Genomic DNA, 21,440 nt, shown 5'->3' with positions numbered 1-21,440 from the left:
AATTCTTCTCTAAAATTGATTTGTTCCGGAGGCACTACACAGCCTAACACTGATGCCTATTGTTGTTTACTTTTTATTATGTTGGAGAAGTCTGCAAAATATTTCCAATTTATGATTCAATAATATTGGAATTATATATTAGACATCCATGCTGTAATTATTTAAAGAAAGTGGAAACAAAAGCTGGGAACTGTGTTAGGGTATCTTGCATTGCACGCAGTGTGTGTGTGACATGGAATATTCATTGAAAACAGCAAAGTGTGACTATCCTCTTTGCATATCATCAATTTTAAATGACGAAAGAAATCTTAATCAACGTCACTTTATGTGTGTTTATGAGACGGACGCTGTTCTATCCACTGCCTCCAAATTATGTCATGAATGATTAGCACCACCAGCACGCCTTTCCTGCAGACTGTCCATATTTCCTGAAGATTAGATGATGTCTAATATTTTCCAAGATAGCTCACTCCATTTGTGCATGTGACATAATGCAACATGTGAACATCTGGAATGAGTTAGCCATGCTCTACATACTCTTTTCTCTTTTTTTCCATCTCAGGGAGTGAGTGAAAGACACAGTGCTTCTGCAGAGAGTCACTCTCAAGTGTTTGAACTCAATGATCCCAGTGGCAATATCACTTGTCTAAATCACTGTTAAAACAACAGAAAGTGAATAATAGTGGCACATGCAATCAGCGTATGTTCATATCTCACCCAAATGTAAATGATGCATAACATAATAAACAACATGTGGGAGACATTCAATGAAGTTAAGAGTTTTCAAAAGAATGAATACTGGCTGTTATAGAGATATGAAGAAACTGAATTGTATTAGGAAGAAAACACAGAAAGAGAAAGACAAAATGTTATACAATTTAAAGGTTTACTTTCATTTTGACTGAAACAGACATACTGTAGATGTGTACATGCTGCATTGGTGGAGAGCTACATACTATCTTTTTAGATTGTTCATGATAATATAAGATTCAGACTATATCTGAGTGCTAAATATGGGCTTGCAATCTGCACTGTGTTCTTCTGAGACTCTTCTGATCAGCATCAAAGAACAGCTTGTATGTTCCAAGACCAGAGGAATTGAAAGAGTCTTGTGCAAAAAAAAATGATGATTTTCTTAATGAAACTGAAAAACTTAATATTGGTAATGGTCACAATTACTGTACTGTCACAAATACAGATGGTACACATACAGTTTCTTTCTCTTCAACACACATACACAATCATACACACATACACATATCTAAACACACATGGTTATATAAAAATGATTATTTACATTAAACCCAACCTCTGTTAAGGACCATAGGTGGATGAGTGAGGCAATGTGCAAAGCTTTTCCCTGATTCTGACATATTTTTGTCCACATCTCGATAGACAGAGCATATGCAACTATAGCGGTGACTGCAGCCATCTTTGTAAGGTCAGTTATCGTAATAGGGCTAATTTAGTGTCCCAATTCACTGTTTACTCTGATGTGCACCAAAAATAGGCCAGCTGTGACTCACATTAGGCTGGTTTGACACCATGTAGATGTCAAAAGTTGTGAGGACGGAAGTCAATGTTATTTCACATATACTACAATATTGTGTGTTTGCAAGCTGTGACTTTTTCTAACTTCAAAGTTCAATCTCAGACAATGTAATCTACAATTCAGCAATTACAAGGCGATTAAAGAATTAGAAAAACAATACAAATAAAGAATGTATTTATGTTGTATAAAAGAGGCACTTAAAAAAATGCTGACTCAAACAATATTGCATGCAGTTGCTCAACATTCAAGACAAAAAAAAATAAAAATTGGGGTGTTTCAGATTCCACTGAATCAAGTCTGTAGGCTATGTGGAACATAGATATGATACGAGTCGTTTATCCCATATCAGAAAAGACAGGAGTGTTACACAGGCACATATTTTAGTATTATGATCATTTCATTAATCCTCTGCTTGATTGGGATTCATCAGGGCTTTGTCCTGACTTGTGTGGTCATGGAAGGGACAACAGGGCCTGAGGCAGCTCCAAAGACAGACAGAGGCAAATGTTTTTGAGGCGGTCTGCATGACCTCATTTGTAGGGAATGTCTGTGTAATTCAAGCATCAGAGCAATTGCACTGTTGGGCTAGATGTGTACAAAATTCACTGTAGACAAATAGCATAAAACATGTCTTCACTGCTCCACTTCACAGGGGCAGAAAGGCCACATGCCCTCATTCGCAGGTACAATCAAGGATGTGCTGATTGTTGGTGGGACGCGTGTTGCTCTACAGGCCAGGGCGCGGTGGGGGGCGGGCAGGTGGGGGGGCTCGTCCTGGGGGAGGTCCCTGTGGAGGAGGAGGTAGGGGGCTGGTCGGGGAGGCAGGGGGTGGTGGGATGGGCGAGGTGGGCGGGGTGGGTGGGAGCGCTGGCGGGACAGGTATGTGCAACGTGGTCGGAGGAAGAGCCCGGTTGGGAGGTGGGGTGTAAGGGGGAGGGGTGATGGGAGGGGACGGAGTAGAGTAGGTGGGAGGAGGCGTTGGAGGCAGCAGTGGACAGGTGGAGGAGAAAGACGGAGATGATGGAGGGCTGTTGGGGCTTGGTGGGAGGGTGCCCTGTGGTGGAGGTGGATTCCTGCTGGGAGGGTTGTAGATGGGAGCTAGGTGGTGATTGTTGTTTGGGTAGTGAGGAGCTGGAGACTTAATGCGGGTGAAGTTCATGCATCTGCCCTGAAATGTGAAAGCAAACCAGATTTTAGAACAAAATGTACAACATACTGTATAAACAACTGTCATTTAGTTCTTCCCCCTCATTACAAATTCCAAAATCTCTTATTTCATTGAACTGTTGAACTGCTGGATATTAGATGTCTCCTACTTCATTGTATGGGCAATAGAGTCTTCAAGTTTCATGTAATGTCATGTTATTAAAAGAGTATAAATGCAAACAACTAAAAATAATGAAGCACAAGAGTCTGGAGCTCAGAGAAACTTTTTTATTCTTTTGACAAAACACAACATTTTCCTGCTCTGACAGCAGAATTAAGATATAAAAATGTCCCCTGTCGGTTTCTGCTGCAAATCTCACGGACTGATGACTACAGCAGACGGTACTATGACTCTCACTTATAGAAGTGTTGTCCACACACAGCTTACATGACCACATTTCAATTCGAACAAACCTCTACATATGCGAAAACTTGCCAGCATAGTTTCAGTAATAGGCAATAATAATGTATGTTTACCCTCCTCAGCTGGACAAGTTACACAGCTACCACTCTCCAAACCAAAGTGAGGTTATGTTGAGAGAGATAATTTTCCAGAAACAAGCTACGCCTCTGGAGCAGCTGCACTGAGGGGATCAGGGAGTTGAAGTGGGCTGATAAGGAATGACAGTGCAGCTCTGTGCCTCTCATTTACCCACAGGGCGAAATGACCTCAGAGGTTAAACCATGAAAAGTGACTCGTTGTTCGGCAAAGATGGAAAAAGAAACTCAACCTATATTTTTTACTCCTTTAGTGCCTGGGGGACATTTAATATAAGGCTTGGACTCTTATGCTGTATAGTTACAACTTACCTCAAAATGAATCAGTAGTGAAGAAAATATGTATGATAGAAAAGTGTTTTACAATGACTGATATTGACTTTTTAACCTGTAGTGTTGTGTCTTTTTAAAAATCTCTTTACTGTATACAAACTATTAAAGCACAGGTGGTCTTAAAAGAATCAGAAGTATATGATGCGTTACAGGAACTTAACTTTGGTTCCTTGCAGGCAGGCAGTAGGATCAGCTATCGCCTTCCTCCAAACATTGCATTCATTTAGGGGAAGTTATAAAAGTAAGGCTTTGACAAGAGATTTGTAATTGCAACCAGAACAAGCTGCTTTACTGCAAATCATCAAGGATACTAAAGCTGAGCTTTTATCCACTGCACTAATTAAGAGTTTTATAGTGAGGAGAACTCACTTGTACACTTATAATTATGGTGTGTTGTGTAGGCTGTCCTGGAAAAAAGCCATAGAGGTAATCCTCTGAATATAAATCCAGCCTGGTAGCATTATCTGATTGTGAGTGTAGTAAAGTGAGCTAGTCCACTTTATAAATTGTTGCATTTATTTTCCATTAGACCCTGACGTAGCTTTTTCTGCTCCTCTCTGAAAGTCCCAGTGGTGGAAGAAGCACTAAGATTATATATATAATAATATTATTATATTTTATTGTTGTAGCTGGTCCAAGTGGAGCTAGTTTTACAGTAGCTACTTTATATACAGTTAGGTGGTGTAGCCCAGTTTCCAACGTGGGGGTCAAGCCCCTCCAAAAGGTCACAAGATTTGTTTTTAAAAAAGGGTTATCTTGTGCATACTGTATAAGATAAAAAATATATAATCTTTTGGAACTTCAAGGGCTTCGTACAACAATTGAAATAATCAAAATGACAACAATATAACTTAAATAGAGGCTCAGGTGTATGAGCTGAATTTTACCTGTAAAAATTGCAAACGTCCTGATAGTGAATTTATTCCCATTCTGCTGATTGTAGTGTCTTGTAGTGTCTTGGTTTGCTCCAATTTGTTTCTAGACAAATTACTGATTACAAATGTATGTCATTGTCTTTATTGGGTTGGTTATTGCTACATAAATGTTGTGTAGTGTGATTTAATGTAACTGGTGCCTTATTTTCTTCCAGAGATCTTCTTGACAATATAATGACAATAAATCCTCAAAAAAGGTAAAAGTCTGGATTATTACTGCTTGTTGTCTTTGTTAAGTTGGGTAATCAACAGTAAGTTTTAGATACTTTTTTTTTTAATTCACATTTTGATCTTGGAAACTTGGCCTCTGCTATTCTCTCTCCACTTGTGTCGCTGTGGGTTGAAACAGCAACACATGTGATGAGGGCATCCCCAACCTCAAGGCCACATGAGTATTGTTGCATCCTCCCAGTTCAGCTATATATTCTGAGACATAATGTAAAGGTCAACACAGCTGTATTCCACCCTATGCAGCTTTGTGAAAACAGTAAGAGCAGCTGTTCCCCAGACTGTATGCAAAGGCCTGAGTTTAACAGCAGATACCACAGCCAGGGTTGTTGGTGCATTCAAAACTGGTCTAACATAATGCAGATAACCATAAAGTAACCTTAACTAGTAATTATGCGAAATACTTAAATTAAAATGTAAAATCTGAAAGACAATGACATATATTATGTGAACATGTCTGAAGGTCTGTCTAGCTTGAGGGTAATTTCTGCTTTTAGATCAACACAGTTTTCTTTCTTCAGAGAAAGATGAAGCGTTACATAAACTCGTGCGGGTGAGAGATTATTATATACAGAATTCCCCCTGGCACATTTTTTCAACACTTGCAGATCTCACAGTCTCAGACTACATATTAGCTGCCAACAGCAGAGGTCATCGCTCTGTTATCCCTCCACCAGTGCAGCTGGCCTTTGAGGAATTGCATTTGCCTTTTTATAATGACTTCACCAGACATCTTTACATTGCAGTGCACTGTAGTCAGACGCTGCCGTCTGAATCCCAACTCACCACACATTTCCCTGAGTCTTTTTGCATACTTCTTCATTGATCGCAGCTGTACCATTTGTCTTTTACCTTCTTTGCCAAATGTGAATGCAATGCCAAGTTCTTATATCAGGCAGTAAAATACAGGCTGATTAATGATACTCACATAATGCCTACCTGTGTAGCGTTTGTGTTATTCTTACCTTGTCACCTGGGTGAGGTCTCATTACAGATACACGGTCGTAGCCTTTTCTTAAAAGTACCCACAATGCATCCAGCTTGCTCTGTGGAAGAAGAGAAAAAACTCAAACTTAGAAACCATTTCAGCTGACAAAAACCTTTATCAAGTTTCTGATATTAACTCATTTTTGTGGTGGGAGGAGGTGGGGGGTGGGGGGGGGGGGTCACAATGCCCACTCAAGCCATCGGCGGGTCCACAAAATCCACACTACAGCTGCAATTATATGACCAGTATAATCCTGTAGCCATTTCAAAGTGACACACTCAGACAGTCTCAATGTGAACTGATTCTTCATAGTTTTAAACACAACAAATACTTTGAGGATAAGGGCAGAAAAAGCAGCTGTTTTTCCTCACAAAACTGCTGGCTCTGCAGCTCTGTTCCCTGGAGGTCAGTCCAACAAGAGTCTGGTTTCTATTAGCAATCCCCCACTGACTGGGAAGGCTTCAATACGAGTCCTTTAACCCCATGCTGGCCCTGGAGGAAGGGACTGTGTGCCAGTAGTCACCTTAGTATTATTACCTTAACACATCTTATGCCACTTTCACTACAACATTTTAATAACGTTATTACTTACATACCCTTAGCCAGATTAACATGGAGTAATTTGTAACAGATGCGGTACTTTATGCAGTACACATGCTAACAGTTGAAACAAAGCTCGTCCCAGCAGAGCTATTAAAGAACCACAAGAGCTTTTATAAATTAAAAGTAAGTTGAGCTATATGGATATATAAATATCTCACTAATCCCCCAACATCTCCTATTTTTATGTTGGATAGTTGTCATTTCTATAAGTTGTCAAAAATGAGACTTGAAAGAGCATCTGCAGACAAAACACATTCCCCACACTCAGTTTCCTCTTGGCTGCTTGTTCTGGTACCTTGATGGGTGAGTACCACTTGCGTGGCCCTGAGGGTTTGTGCATGCCATTGTTGAGAACGCGCATGGGGGTCTGCACATACTCCTGATCGGGCATCTTCACTTTGGCATTTTTGGCCTTTTCCAGCTTCGCTCCTTCTTCAGTAGAGCCTTTCTCGCCCCAGCGAACCTAAAAATGGAGAGTCTGAGCTTTATCAGTGACTCAGTGACAGTGGCAGACACTACCTTTAAATGTGTGACATCATGAGAAAATTAGTGAATGCAACACTATGGTTAGAGCTTACTGATAGTAAGAATTGCACATTTGGTGTATGTCTTCTTCCATGTTTGACTGTGTTTGTTCAATTAAGTGCCACACAGCAAACACTTATCTCTGTGGGATAATAAAGGCAAGCATTCAATCATCCTTGTTCATTTTTACTAGATCTCACCTCCATCCTTTTGATTCCCCCAACTCCTCTTCCTCCATAGTAGGAGGCATCTACAGTCGGCCATTTCTTCTTAGGGGTTTCTAAATCCTCATCATCCTGTGGGAGAGTGACATGAAGCAGGTTTGATTGTGTGAACTTTTTAAATGAGCCATTTGACTGCCTTAAATAACTGTTTCACAAGGTTAAATTCACCCAATAATTTGCACAATTATATCACCACAGATTTATACATATGAGCACCTTGGAGCTACCAAGGGCAAAGACCCCCTAACAGGGTCATCCGGTCCTTCTGCTTCTGTCTGCTATCCCCACTTTAATCCAAATTTTTGCCCCCTCTCTGCAGATCAGAGGAAATGACAAAGCCCACTGGCCAATCTTGTGATGTTTCAGCTCTTTAATGCTCCCTGTCTGACTAATAATCTACAAAGACATCAAGCAGACGACGTTACACTGAACACTGAAATTTGTGTTACAGGCCATGGTTGTCATTTGATTCCTGGTCTCTTTCGGGAATAAATTCCCCTCTTAAAACATAATTTCCACTTCAAGCTGTCTTAATAAATGCCATGGTTCTGTGCCACAGTGGCGTGCACTATGTTTGAAGGGTAGCCATAATGCAATTTATTAGCACAACTTTGATCAAATAATCTGATTAGTCAGAATTACTTCACATCATAATCAAAGTAGGACCAGAGAGCTCCAGAGAAGATTGTTTAAAAAAACATGAATTCAAATCACATATGTCCTCTTTAAAACAGGGGAGGGATACAAAAAACAGTAAAAGTCAGGATTTCATTGTTATGCTAAGAGGGCGTCAACTTACAGCACATTTGGTGAATCACTAAATGAATCAAAGTTTTATGCCTTGGAGTGAGTGAATGACGCTGTGTGGTCATTGAGGTTTAAAACGTCAGAGTAAACTAAACAATTACACAACCTAAACATTGGCAGCAGTCTGAAACTTTAATAATGAGCTTTCTCTGAGTCATAAGAAACAGTCAAGACAGCTCCTACCGAACTCTCCTCTACAGCTGGCGGTGGGGGTTCATGGATGATCTGAGGAGGCGGAAAAACAGATTGCATGAGAGAGGGAAAAGGTTGGACGGTGCTCTTATATATCAGGAAATGACAAAAGTCGCAAACACATGTATCATGTATCAAAATGGGATTTTGTATAACTTGCATGTCACAGCAGTGCGTTCTGTGTGCAACAAGATGGTTACACAACAACACATGGCTTAGGAATTGTTGTTTTCCTCTAAGTCTCCGCTATTTAACAAGAGCAATGCACTGACCTAGAAATCTGCTAGCCAGATTTTTTGGCCTGAGGTTGTTGATTAGGAGAAGAGAAAAGTAACAGGGCTCATAAATACTGTATCTTTTTCTTGTTACTTTCTGCATGGGGCGATGTTATGGATAAAATGTTATTGTAATTCTACTTTAGTTTTTTTCCAGTTTATGTGAGTGTGTTTTTTTCACTTTTCCATCAGAGTATGTTGCACTGCATGATTGCACATAGACAGAATGTTTGTTTTCTTATCCTGCACAGTTTAGTCTATGTTTGACACTATGTCCTTGTATACCCCTTATGCCTTTGCTGTCGTTGCCACTACGTATGTATGCACATGAGTTGTCAGTACAGATGGTTTTTACCGAGGTGATAAAGTCAGTTTCTTCAACATTAAATGCACTTGGCAAATTCAGTGATTCTGATTCTTATTTGTGATTTTCCTCTATGCCTCTCCAAATCCTGGAACACAAAATGATTCCCCATGGTAACCTAGCATCGCTTTCCTAAACAGAGCCACACGGATCTCAACTGCAACTAAATGGACAAGAACAGAAAAAGTAAAGGGAGGGACAGCCATGTTGTAAAAGCTGACATCTTTCTCTGGCAATTTGAAACTTTCCTGCTTCCAGCTCTGCTGTGGATTTTGAAGAGACACTGGTGTCTTCGTAAAGAAAAGAAAAGAGAAATACAGATTTTTTTTTTTTTTACAGTTTGCAATTTTGTGATGTTGGCAGTTTGACTGCTGTCCAAATAATGGCACAGACATGTTTTTCCATGCACATTTCCTCTTGCTGTATTCAGAGCAGATGACTGTCATAAAAATACCTTTCGTAAAACTTTTATTCCTGGTGAGTTATATTTTCTTCTTCTACAATCTCATAGTAACAACAGTATCAATCAAAAACATGCAGGCTATGTGGGGTTTTGCTTCCACATTCACCTCATTTAGTCCCATTACTGTTGAAGAAGCAGACTAACTAACAGATAGACTTAGCACTGTAGGTCTTCCAGTGAATAAACTGTGGTATTGTATTGAGAGGTGAGACTTGGGGGTCAACTGCTGTGACCTTTTTAAACACAAATTATTTCAACAGCAGTATACTTGCTTAAACACACGTTTACCCAGTGGCCTTAACTTCTTCTGGATGTGGACTATGTTCAGCTGCAGAGGTGCATATTATTGACTCATAGACCCTAAACTTTTCACCATGGCACTGGTGTTTAGGTTAATAAGATGCCTTAGGGGGTGTTAGCTAGACAGGACAGACCTGGAAAAGACATTTTTCTCTGCCTTATAGTTCACAAAGCAAGGTCACCACATTCTAAAACAGTTTGAAGTCATCTGAAATTTGAAAGGAAAAGACTAACATCTATCTTTAAAGCATGCTATTGTTGCATCAGCACTTTAGAGGACTCACCACAGTGCAACAGAGAGGCCAGAACCACCAGAGGAGAGCCAAGACCAGGAGCAGCATCAGGATGAGCAGAGCTATGGCCAGGATGGTCCCATCAGACTGTGACAAAGACAGACACATCAACACAGACTGTCTGAATATGCAGGGCACTACATAGATGTAAACCACTAATCTAAGCTTAATGCTTGTGCGGGAAAGAAGCCTTTTTTTGTTTTATTTTGTGCTTCAATGGAATCGATGCTTAAAACACTATTCAGTTTGCATCATCAGTCAGATCATCTTGAGCTTGATGTGGCGTGTTTGGATTGGTTTTGCCTGGTGTTAGTGCTAGTCTGTTTGTTTCTACTGTTGGAATTCACCATGACTTAAAAAAAACTACAGCTTCAAAGGTAAATGTTGGTATATTATATTGTACTCACACAGCCAACAGTGGTGATGGTGACTGAACTCGAGATGAAACTGAGACCTTCGTTCATGCTGACATAAAGGTTTGCTGCCCTGGAGAAGAAAGAGAAAAATGCCTCAGCCATCATTCATGTTCAAAGCGGGTGGGGCGTCATAACAAACCTCACATTGATTTTAATAAATTATAGGACTTACATTCCCTCATCTTGAAGCACTGGCGCAGGGCAGAGAAGGTATGTATCTTCCACAATCAAAGGCTTCACCACTAGAGAAGAAGAGGGGAAAGGGTCATGAAAAACAGTGAAAGCATCAGCCAAACATTCCAGTCTTGTCTTGTGGTAACAGTCAGTAGTATCCACTGACATACAAAGTTCCCAAACCATAATGTTTCACCACTTTGGATACCACAAAATCATGACCCAAATCACACATCTCAAATTATGTCATTGTTTAAAAGTGCTTTAAATTATTTTACTGACTGACGAACACCACATGATTTAATTTTAATTCAGTAGATGACAGTAAGAAAGGGGGAAACCATGTACAACCATGTGTTTACAAAACTTTAATGATGTCACATCTTTCACTGTAAATCGATTAGCAAACTGTCTGAGAAGAAAAGTGCTTTGTTGTCTAAAGACATCTGTATGCCTCTCAGAAACATTTCACCACAGCTATTTTTTTTGTTCAGACAAATGTAGGTCTTCTCTGTCTCCAGCTGGCTTTTAAGAAAGCAGTTCGAACAAGCATCGTCACCCAAGTCTGTTTATGCTGGCAGGGGGAAAACATACCCCAGAACTGAGCATATCAACAAGAGCTGAATGGGTCGTGGCTGCTCTTCTCTAGAAACATTCAGGACAGCAGGGGAGAGATCAACAGTCAGTGTCAATATAAACTAGGCCAAAATGATAATTCCACTCAAAGATCATAAATGTATTTCCCAAAATGTTGAACTATTCCTTTAAAAGCTTGTCTCCCATTATTAACACAGTTCAGTGTTGTCCACTGCACCATAGCTGCAACATCTGTCACCAAAGCAATGGATAGCTGAGGACAGTGCAAGACAATACCTGCCAAATCCCAGCACGCCTGACTGTATTTGCTGCTACTTTTTCCTGGAGGCCCGTAGAGTCAAACATTGATTCATCTGCTCAACACATGTAGTTACATATTGCTGCCTTCCTTTTTAATATTTCACCATATTTGCAAAGTATGCAGAGGGCCTGAGTGGAGGAGTCATCATGAAGGGAAAGTAAAAAGTAATGGTTTACCTTCATGATCTTCATGCATTTAACTCCAGGCAAGCTAAGCCATGGCCTCATTATTTTCATTTAATGTGATGTGAAATAAACAAGTAAGGGAGAATAGTGTGTAGAGAAGTGAATGAATCTGGAGCAGTATTTGAGTATAATGGGACTGGCAAATTTGACTCAGATTGTTTGTTTCCATGACCTGTGTTTACAGGATGTTGTAACACACAAAAAACAATGTGATTCTGAGAAACTTAACATTTGATTAATACTGAGAAGATTTGATTTTAAAGAGAAAGATACCTTGGAACCATCAAAGTATTCATCATTAAAATGAAGAAAACACTCTCTCTGGATAACTACTGATATTAGCAGTTATTGTATAATAGCTATTACATGTGTGTTATCATGCATATTTATTGAAAAAAAACTACAGTTAATTGATGGAGATGTGAGGACACACTGACATGTAAGCAGCTCGATGAGGCTGTACCTCATGATAGAAGCGTTTTGAAATGACCAACCAACCAACCGACTTAAATTTCCATCCATAAAGCCAAGCCATGCCACTAGCACAGCGTAAAAGAAACACCTTTTCAACACTTCTGCCTAATTTTTTTGTCATGCCTGAATGCTAGTGAATATCGTGCTTTGTAATTAGGGCAGTGCCTCCTGCAGTTGCTGTGGCATCCATGGTGGGAAGTGGTTACGCAACATTACAGTAAGCCACTTGTAAATACTGCGGGAAAAACGGTTGCATCCTTCCTCGTGTGTGGCTCTGTTTCTCTAGCATCTCTTGTTATGACTCCTTTCCTGGCTATAAAATTGCACACTCTGTTCTTTAAAACAAAAAGTAATGATACCAGTAATCCCAGCATAGTTGCCTGTTTGAGAGTTCAAGCTAAGTGACTGATTGTTTTGATTGTGAATTTAGTGAGTACTCAGCTTTATTTATTCATTTAAAGTACTTCTAAACACACAATGCTACTTGTTGTGAATCAAGGACAGCAACATTTCAACAACTCAATGATATTAAATGATCTTTGACTCACTCTTAGTAAGGGTGTCATTAATGCGAAAGCTGCACAGGACCTTATCGACATTGCGAGCGTGAAGGAATCCATTTCCCCTCACCACCACCTGGAAGGTCTCTGGGTGAGACAAAGAGAAACACAAATGTCATCCTAAAAACTGAACCATATAATTAATTTCTTCTCTGGTTCAAGGTACCAGTATGTGATGTTCAGTTTAGCATTATCAACAAACAGTATGAGCTATCACAGTGGTTACTGCCTTGAAATGCCCTCACTGAAAAGTTTTGTTGCCAACTCCTCTGTAGTCAACAACCCCCATACAAAACACTTTCTTCTAATGACTAAAATGATACATTTGAAAAAGGCAAATAATGACATTATAATGGCCTAAATGATTAATCATTCTGTGTGTCGATATTAATTACACTGGCCCGATGAGGATGAAGGGGAGGTGAATCTTCCTCGCCTTACCTCCTGCACAGATACTGGAGGGCTCTGCTGCCAGAATCTCGATACAGGACTTCTTCAGGATCTGAATAAATGAGGAGAAAAGCATAATTATTTCAGTCTTCTAAAGGGGATAATTTGGCTCTTTCTTCTCGCAGTATCAGCGTCTGTCATTTATGGTAAGCTTTTCTTTTTTAATCTCACGGCCAATTTCACCCAAAGTCATGACGTTTAATGTACTGATTAAGTTTTTTCCACTTGAAGGTGCTATTTACACTCTGCTCTCCAGGAAAATACATACTCACTGTATAACCCTGAAGACAAAGTATATAATACTGATTCATGGAACACCACCAAGCTCATATGAGTAAGACGCAACATCTTTCAGGAGGTATTTAATCTGCTCCAGATCATAGTCAGCTGCCTGACCTTTAACTCCATTGAAACAAATTTTCATTTCTCATTTAAGAAATTTAAGTCAACACCACTGAGGTGGATCTTAAGAGATACTGTGAACACTTTGATCATGTTTGGCCAGATATTAGCCATGCTGATCTAAAGCAGGAAAGTCACAGTCGCAGCTGGTTTCCCTGGAATTCTGTCACTGGCCAGCCTCCAAGGATGGAAGAGCTTATAATGATTTAGAACTGGTTTCGTGCTGTTTGATCAGTGCCTTGCCAGATTAAAGAAGTAAATGTGAGGATAGATAACATGAATTCCATTTATGTAAAAAAAATATTTTTCAATTGTGATTCATTCAATATCATTGAGTCATCATTAGGACAGGTGCATGTTAGAGAAGGTAATTTATAAACCACATTAACAGAGGAATCATCTCTCCTTGCAAAGCTAGAAATAAAGTTTGTTACTGTCACTATGTAACTGTATGGGTGTTATGTTACTAACATCAGCTTTACATACAGATGCTAACTATATCCAGATGTATATATGTAGCTGTAGCTATTTAAACCACATCTGTAACTACTAAATACTGTATGTACAGTAGCTGTTGTGATTTTGTTATAGTCCAGTAATGCCCCGGAACCCAAAAATGTCCCTTTAGCACAGGAGTGGTGTTTTAAATTGTTAAGTGCATCTTAAAGACAAACCTGTGGCCACTGAATAAAAAAATGAACCCAATAACCCAATAAGAACATAAGTGCTGCTTGAACATGTATATGGCCAGACCTGAAATACTTACAGAATCAATGACCCCTTGCAAAGCCTCGAATCCATCATTCACAGGGAAGACATGGTCCTTACTATCAGCAATCTTTGCCAGCTAAAAGAAAGAAAGGGTTTCAATAACACATGAGCACAATGATGAATAACAGTTGCACAATCATGACATCCAGGGCTTCTCAGTCATCATCTTGTTGTGCACTTGTTGGCTGAAACTTCCCACAAATTTGCCTGATCAAACACAGCTTGTGACATACTTAAAAATAAATTACTACAAATTCTTACTACGAAATGATGTATGCAGGCTATTTGACTCACATTGCATTCATTAGCCTATGCTACAAAAAATGCTGTTTAAATGATTAGGCAAATGTCATGTATATTTTAAATCTTTGCTTAGACTAACTAGATAACATTTACCTGTGTTGGCAGCCTGAGTGTTAACTTGCTGTGTATTTGGTGGTTCCATAAATAGTTTTGATTGATATAAGAAAGACTAGATAGTAGTGGAAGTTTTAAGTTGGGATGGACTGCACCTTTATGTGGTGTTATACGTGATATAACATCTTAAAAACATAGTTTCATAGTGTTTTCAACATGATGGTTTAAATTTATACTCTCACTATCCATTTCACTCCCTGGAGCTTAGATGTCATGAGACATTAAGGTACAGGTTAAAATTTAGTGAAAAACACACCTGTGTCTCATTGAAGTCCTTCACCCCCACGCAGTAAACAGAGGCACCCAGACTTCGGGAACGGTTGGCCTGTCAGGTATGCACACATTGCACAGCAAAAACAGGAAGACACTCAGCACCTGGGTTCAATTACTTGTCTGCATTTCACATCATCAACAACATAGTAAGAAAGGCTGTGTGTTTTTCTGGCTTCTAACCAGATTCTACAAGAAGTTGGGCAACACCATGTTCCAAGTGAAAAATATTGACCAATCATCATACAATAATAGAAATGTCAGACCAATGCCTGAAAACCAAACAGAACACACAAGCTATATTTCTTATTTCCCAGTGGAGGTTTCTGGTATTGACACTGAATAAACAACCTAAGCTACCAAGAGGCAGCATTTCAAGCTACTGCAGACATCCATATGTCTCTACTGCAGACATCCATATGTCTCTACCGCAGACATCCATATGTCTCCAAGTGCAGATGTGTGGAAAATGACTGGGCTCTGATGTATAAATTGCTCTGACCCCATTTCCCCTCCAATAAGGTATTAGGATCAAAGCAGTGATGTATAGGCTGGCAGTGTTTGATGTGGTCCATCTCCATCACGTTTCACCTGGTTATAATATGTGTGACCTATTTAAAGTCTCTTTATCTCACACACCTCTCTCTCAGCATAGTAGAAAAGATCCTCGTGCAGCTCTCCATCTGTCAGAGCTATGATAACACTGGCAGTGCGGTAACCTGCAGACAGAAAGCATTTGGTCACTCCTGGTGTGCTTTCACTCACTTCACTGAACCTCTAATCCATTGAAAATAACCATTGACATTACAGTCGAACTCATTGTAATCTAAATTGCACAATCTGAAGATTGCATCAGACAGCCCATTTAAACATAAACACAGTTGTTCCTGAGCTGCCACAAAACTAATTCCAGGTCAAGGGGCAAATCCAAACTGTCACATAACACAGTGGTTTTCAAACTTTTTTGGCTTCTAACCCTTTAAAAGATACAAAATACACTTGCAACTCCTCATCCAAGGTTACATATTTCCTTGAGTTGAATATGTTCTACCTTGTCAGGTTGTTTAGTTTGAATCATTTGTAAAAGCTTGGGGCCATATAACTATCCAGTTTTGTTTAAAATAGAACAAAAACAGAGAATAATACACCAAATGGTAAAATATCAATTTTATGCAGCAGATTAAAGTTTTAGTTCTTTATTTCGGGTTGGATGTCCCCCAAACTCTATCCTACATTCAAGTGTTGGTTTAACCTGTAGACATATTAACAAAGTGTCTTCTTGCTGTTAGGAGTTCTCCTGAATGATGCTTAAGTTTCCTAAACACAAAGCTGCTGAGATCAATGTTTATTGAGGAAGTGAGAGAGATAAACTGAACTAAAAATGTAATTATATTTAAAATAATTTAAGTTAATTTAGGTAGGTAGGTAAGTAGATAGATGAATCTGAACAAAGAAAAGCAATACCCACCTTCAGTGTTTCCATAGTATATCTGCTCACTGGCCTGTGGAGAAAAAAAGACAAGCTGGATTGAAACAGTGGGATATCTGGTAGCATGCAGTGAATAAAGCGAACACTCTCTCAACACACACAACAGCAATTTAGTTCTCTGGACTGTGTTCTGTTTGTACTGGATCGATGGTACAGATAAAGCTTTGAGTTGGATGTGCGGCTCACCCTTATGATGCCCTCATGCATGAAGGTGTCTCCCCCTGGAAGAACCCTCTGGAGCTCCTCCAGACCTTTGCGGATACGTTCTCTGAGAAGATAAACCAGAGACGAGTTAATCCACATTGCTGATAATCTAATCTGAATGAAAACATTTATTTTGTTAGATTAACTTGTGAACATATACTTTGGGATCAAAACAGACACTGTGAGATGTGGTAACAGAATAATAGTTTCCGTGAGTCCAATATTTGCAGAAAATACCAGCAATGTGTAACAGATGAATGAACTGAAACAATGTTGGTGTATGTTGGCATGAGAGATTGTCACGCAGATCGACAGGAAATGAACCGTTTGTCTAATAAGATATGAGGGAAGCTGTGAAACTGTGAAAAGTTTTTTGCGGCTGTCGAGATGCTCTGCTAAGGAAAGATTAGACACATTCACAGCCCACAATGTGTCAAAAACCACATGATGAAATAGCTGCCCAGACTGAAGGCACTGTAGACAGATCACGGCAAGGGAAATTATCTGTCTGGAATCTCTTCTTGGTCATAAAAATTTGGAAGGATCATAACTGTGTGTGATCTGTGTCCAAATCTGGTATTACATTCATTCCATTCAGATGGATAATAGAAAAACAAAGGATTAAAAACACTTAGGAAAGGGATCTGCACCCACCTGTCTTCTGTCAGACTCATCAAAATCCTTCCCTCTGTGGAGAACACAATGAAAGACATCCGCAACTGTGGACTGAAGTCAAAGAGAATTAAAAAATACATCAGTAACATTTATTGTTACATGTTTTCCCAAAGACACAATGATTTTTTTACCTTATAAATTTATGAGCTAGATGCTCAACAAAGTGGTAGATTTCAGTCCAGTGATTCTGCACACTCCCAGATCTACAAAAAAGAAGAGAATGTGAGAATGTGAGAATGAATTTTTCTTTTACTGAAATGCATCTGAAGGATCTGCGTGCTACTGGTTGTTAATTACGTGTTGTCATAATTAAAAACAGGCTGCTTCTAGGAGGGAAGACAGTGAGTAAACGCTTTGGACAGCACAGCTGGTTTACTCTATGGAGTAGCGGTGATGTCATCACATTACTGTTAACATCTTTATAACGCACCCACTGTTATACCAGTGTTATTCAAGTAAGATGAATGAACACTCATTCCATGCAACCAGCTCTGTGATCATAACTAGGTCAGTGTGGTTATTAATCTTACACTATATTCCCTCAAAGCTAATGAAGTCAAATCTGAGCAGTTGTTATTCACATTTTTTCCAACCGCCATTAAGTCCTCTGTATCCTGCACTGCTGTTGTGACAAAATGAAGATAAAGAGATTTTAGATTTAGATGGAGGGAAGCTTATCAGTGTAGTCATCCACATCATCAAATCATTTCTCTATAAATATCAAAATACAGTTCTATCTGAGTGGTGTTTGGTTAATAAAGAGATGTTTTTGAGCTTGGATGTTTTCTTTATGTCTTTGTATCACTGCCGATGTGTATCAAATTGTCTTTCATTTAAACTGTTTTTATAACCCTGCATCCCCTTGCAACATTTGCAAAACACCTATTTTTTTCCATTGTTACCATGACACAAGTCCCAGCACAAACAGCCCAGCCAGCAGGCTAAAACACTAGAACATCTGGACTTAATGGAGAAAGGGCAGTGCAGAAAGAGAAGAGAGAAAAGAGTCGAGAGATCAGGCACATTCTGCGAAAAGACAGTGGAGGCAGGTGGAGGACACTGCTGCTAAAAAGCAGGGCAAGCTAAGTTCCCACGGGGGGAGAAAAGACAGTAAAAAAAAAAGAAAAGAAAAACAGCTAATGCAGTCAATTGATGCAACAAAAATCTGTGCCATTAGAACATGGGTCACTCTAGCAATTACTCTCTCCACAGAGTTGCCTGATTTCCCCTCAGAAAAACAGCAGTGTGCTGGGAGTTGGCACTGACATGTACTATAGGACAACTGGAAAATCCATCACCAACCATGGAGGGAGAGACTCGAAACAGTAGAGCTACAGAGCTACAGAGGAAGATGGCAGACAACAATCCTCCAGTCTCATCTTCCAGATAAAAAAAACAATGAGTTGGATAATGTGTATGACGAATGTGTTGTTGACCTAGTTGGCATACATAGCTTGTGAGAATAAAACAAGAAAAAAACCCAAACCACAACCCCCCCCCCCGCCTCGCACACTTTCATGTTAGCTCTGCAAAACACAAATGTCTTAATGTTGTGTTACAGTCCAAAGGCAACAGCCTCGGTATGTTTACCTTAGTCAGTCCCAAAGAAAAGGAACTGTGTGCATATTTGCATATTCAAGTTTCCCTACAAGTCCCAGATGAAAAAATCCTGACACTTTCTGAAAGCCTTAAACTGTTTTCATTTGACTGTCTTTGCTCAATTTCTGTTTAGATACATTTATAATGCAGTTTTAGTCAGAAATGCATCATGTATATGCTCCAGATTCCTGCAGGAGCTACCAACATTTTCTTAATTAGCAATTTAATTTGATTACTTTGATCAGTTGACAGAGTGGCATGGCTAAAAGGAAAAACACAGATCACTAAATCCAGGTTAGATAAACATGGAAGCTGCAAGTCACTTTGTATCTTCTGTGTCCTATTTGAGAAACACAGATTATGATAAAATAATCATATTTAATAAAATGATAAAAATCCAGGAAAAGGAAAATACACACTTATTAGCAAGCAGTTCTGGATAAAAGCCTGTTGGTCTGTGCAGCCTGCAACTGAATGGTGAAAAGAAGAACTAACACACCACTAATCATTACCATCCATGGACATAAGCCATGCTGAAATACAGATTTAGGCATATTAGAGCATTGCATCATTGGTGCATCTATCCATTTTTGTGATTGACCTCACACCAGGGTGCACAATGATAACAAAAGAACTGCTGACATCTTGACATAATTTGTCAGATTGTTATTTTCAATAAGAGAACGAAATAAAAACATATAACAATGTTAGTGCACTTCATGCATAATTATGATTCAAGTTCAGTCACTGGAGATAAATGATACGATGCCGAATGAACACATTTTCACACAAGTCATTTTCTTTTTCAACATGATATATTCATTCACTGGCATATTCATGCATCCTCTGAAGTGTGTCAGCTTATATGTGCAGGTAGAATAGGATGACCAACTCACTTGTCTAAGACAAAGTAGAGATCAAAGCCTCCAAAGCATGATGATGACCCTGCCTCCCTTCTGCCCTGGTTCGGTCCAACATTGCCAGCAATGAGAACAAACAGCGCAGCACCAAATACTACTGGAAACCAGGAGCTTCTACTCCAGCACGAAGGCATTATTCCATCTGAAGAAAATCTTATACAGGTGAGATGATGAATAAAACCACCTTAAATTTTAAAAAAGTTGGCAAAAAAGTAGGTGCAAAGATAATCCTCTTTGCAGAATCTTCTTTCAATCCTCCACACACGTCTTCAGCATCGAAAAGAGTAATAATCCAAAGGAGAGGAATGAGAGTAACTCATTGAAGTTGAAGTGGAGAGTGAGGAGGCATGAGTGTTGTGGGTCTGACTCTTGTTGGGACATCACTTGATCCAACACAGCATGCACAAAGAGGTGAAAATCTCCACAACCTCCCACTCTAGCTGCATACAGTTTATCACGAGGCCATGCATCAGAGGGATCCTCTGGATCACTCTGGATCACAAGACACTGGATGTCTAACTCTCAAACCCTTTGTAAAAGTCTCTCTCTCTCTCTCACTCCAGGTGATAAAGACAATAAAACACCAGGATCTCTGGGCTTGTCCTGCCACCTAGTGGTGATAAGTGACTGGTGACAGTTATTAATATACCAGACCTGATTATGAACTCAGTGACCCTGATATTGTGAATACCTTTCCAGCAACAATATAATAAATACTTCCATGGTGAGCGGTATTATATTCAGATTTTAGAGAGTGTGTTATTGGACTAAAACATATTGAAAGACGTTTTTATTTTTAAGTTTAAATTATGATCACCATTATGCACAGACATTTGGGGGACATAATATTTGAGACACCACATCTAGACAAACTATACATCATACATATCTATGACTCTAAGTTTTGGTCCTAAGTGCAAAACACTTTAACACTGCCTTATAGGTTAACTTGAACTTAATTTAAATAAAATAAGTATATGTGATCATAAAATTGTGCTTATAATAACAACAAGAAATAAACGTAAACTGTTATATACTCTAAAGGTACATTTCAAACTCAAATTGAAAAGAATTGCACACAATGATTGAAAAGAAATGCTAGAGTAGTACAGTACCACCAGCACCACCTCAAAGGGTTCTGCTGGTTATCAGTATATTGTTAATAAAATTCCGACCAACAGCATGAGATTATTGTATGTCTTTGTGCGACAGTTCATTAGTAATTTGACATTTGCAACAACTGTTAAATGTTAAAATATTTTTGTTGAAAATCTTCTCAAGTATTGTAACAATCTGAACTCACTCTTGAAACAGATATGAGTACAAGATACTTAGAATTGCAGCTATTACACAGATAACTAAACAGGTTTAAACCTACTTCACCTTCAATTTAAAACTGAAGGTTAGATGTAATGAGGCTCACTCAAACAGTAATGTTGATTGATGATTTTTTTTTTTTTTTTTTACGGGGAGGCAGCTGTTGAGCTGTAAAATAAAGATTTCGGGCTTCAAGACTGGAAGTATTTGAGGATGAAAAGATATATAAATAGATATATAAATATTTGAAAAGTAAGTTTGACCTCCAGTAACTGGCTTATTTTCCTCCTGAATCAAGAATTCCTGCTTTTAACTATTAAAAATCCCCTTTTTGTATTAGAATAAAATATATGTGTATAACAAAATATTAGTATAAAAATGGATAGAAAAAATAGAATATAGAAAATATTTGTATTAAATTTGTTATTATAAT

At 39.0% G+C, this 21,440-nt stretch overlaps 1 protein-coding gene across 1 annotated transcript; it reads right to left on the bottom strand.

Annotated features, from left to right (window-relative positions):
• Positions 1–858: 858 nt before the first annotated feature.
• Positions 859–19,942, bottom strand: antxr1a (ANTXR cell adhesion molecule 1a). The gene is made up of 18 exons (XM_053324764.1): positions 19,667–19,942; positions 17,303–17,374; positions 17,151–17,222; positions 16,479–16,560; positions 16,272–16,305; positions 15,443–15,522; positions 14,790–14,858; positions 14,112–14,192; positions 12,935–12,995; positions 12,482–12,580; positions 10,375–10,444; positions 10,194–10,272; positions 9,778–9,873; positions 8,083–8,124; positions 7,069–7,164; positions 6,639–6,806; positions 5,718–5,798; positions 859–2,720 (listed from the first exon to the last, which is right to left on the bottom strand). Exons 1-18 carry the CDS (start codon positions 19,822–19,824, stop codon positions 2,280–2,282), a joined length of 1,881 nt encoding a protein of 626 aa, XP_053180739.1. The 5' UTR covers positions 19,825–19,942; the 3' UTR covers positions 859–2,279.
• Positions 19,943–21,440: the final 1,498 nt, after the last annotated feature.

The sequence above is a fragment of the Scomber japonicus genome, chromosome 9 (assembly GCF_027409825.1).
Source record: "Scomber japonicus isolate fScoJap1 chromosome 9, fScoJap1.pri, whole genome shotgun sequence".
NCBI classification, from domain to species: domain Eukaryota; kingdom Metazoa; phylum Chordata; class Actinopteri; order Scombriformes; family Scombridae; genus Scomber; species Scomber japonicus.
Note: the sequence above shows the minus strand (reverse complement) of the source record. Positions and strands in the feature narration are given on the sequence as shown.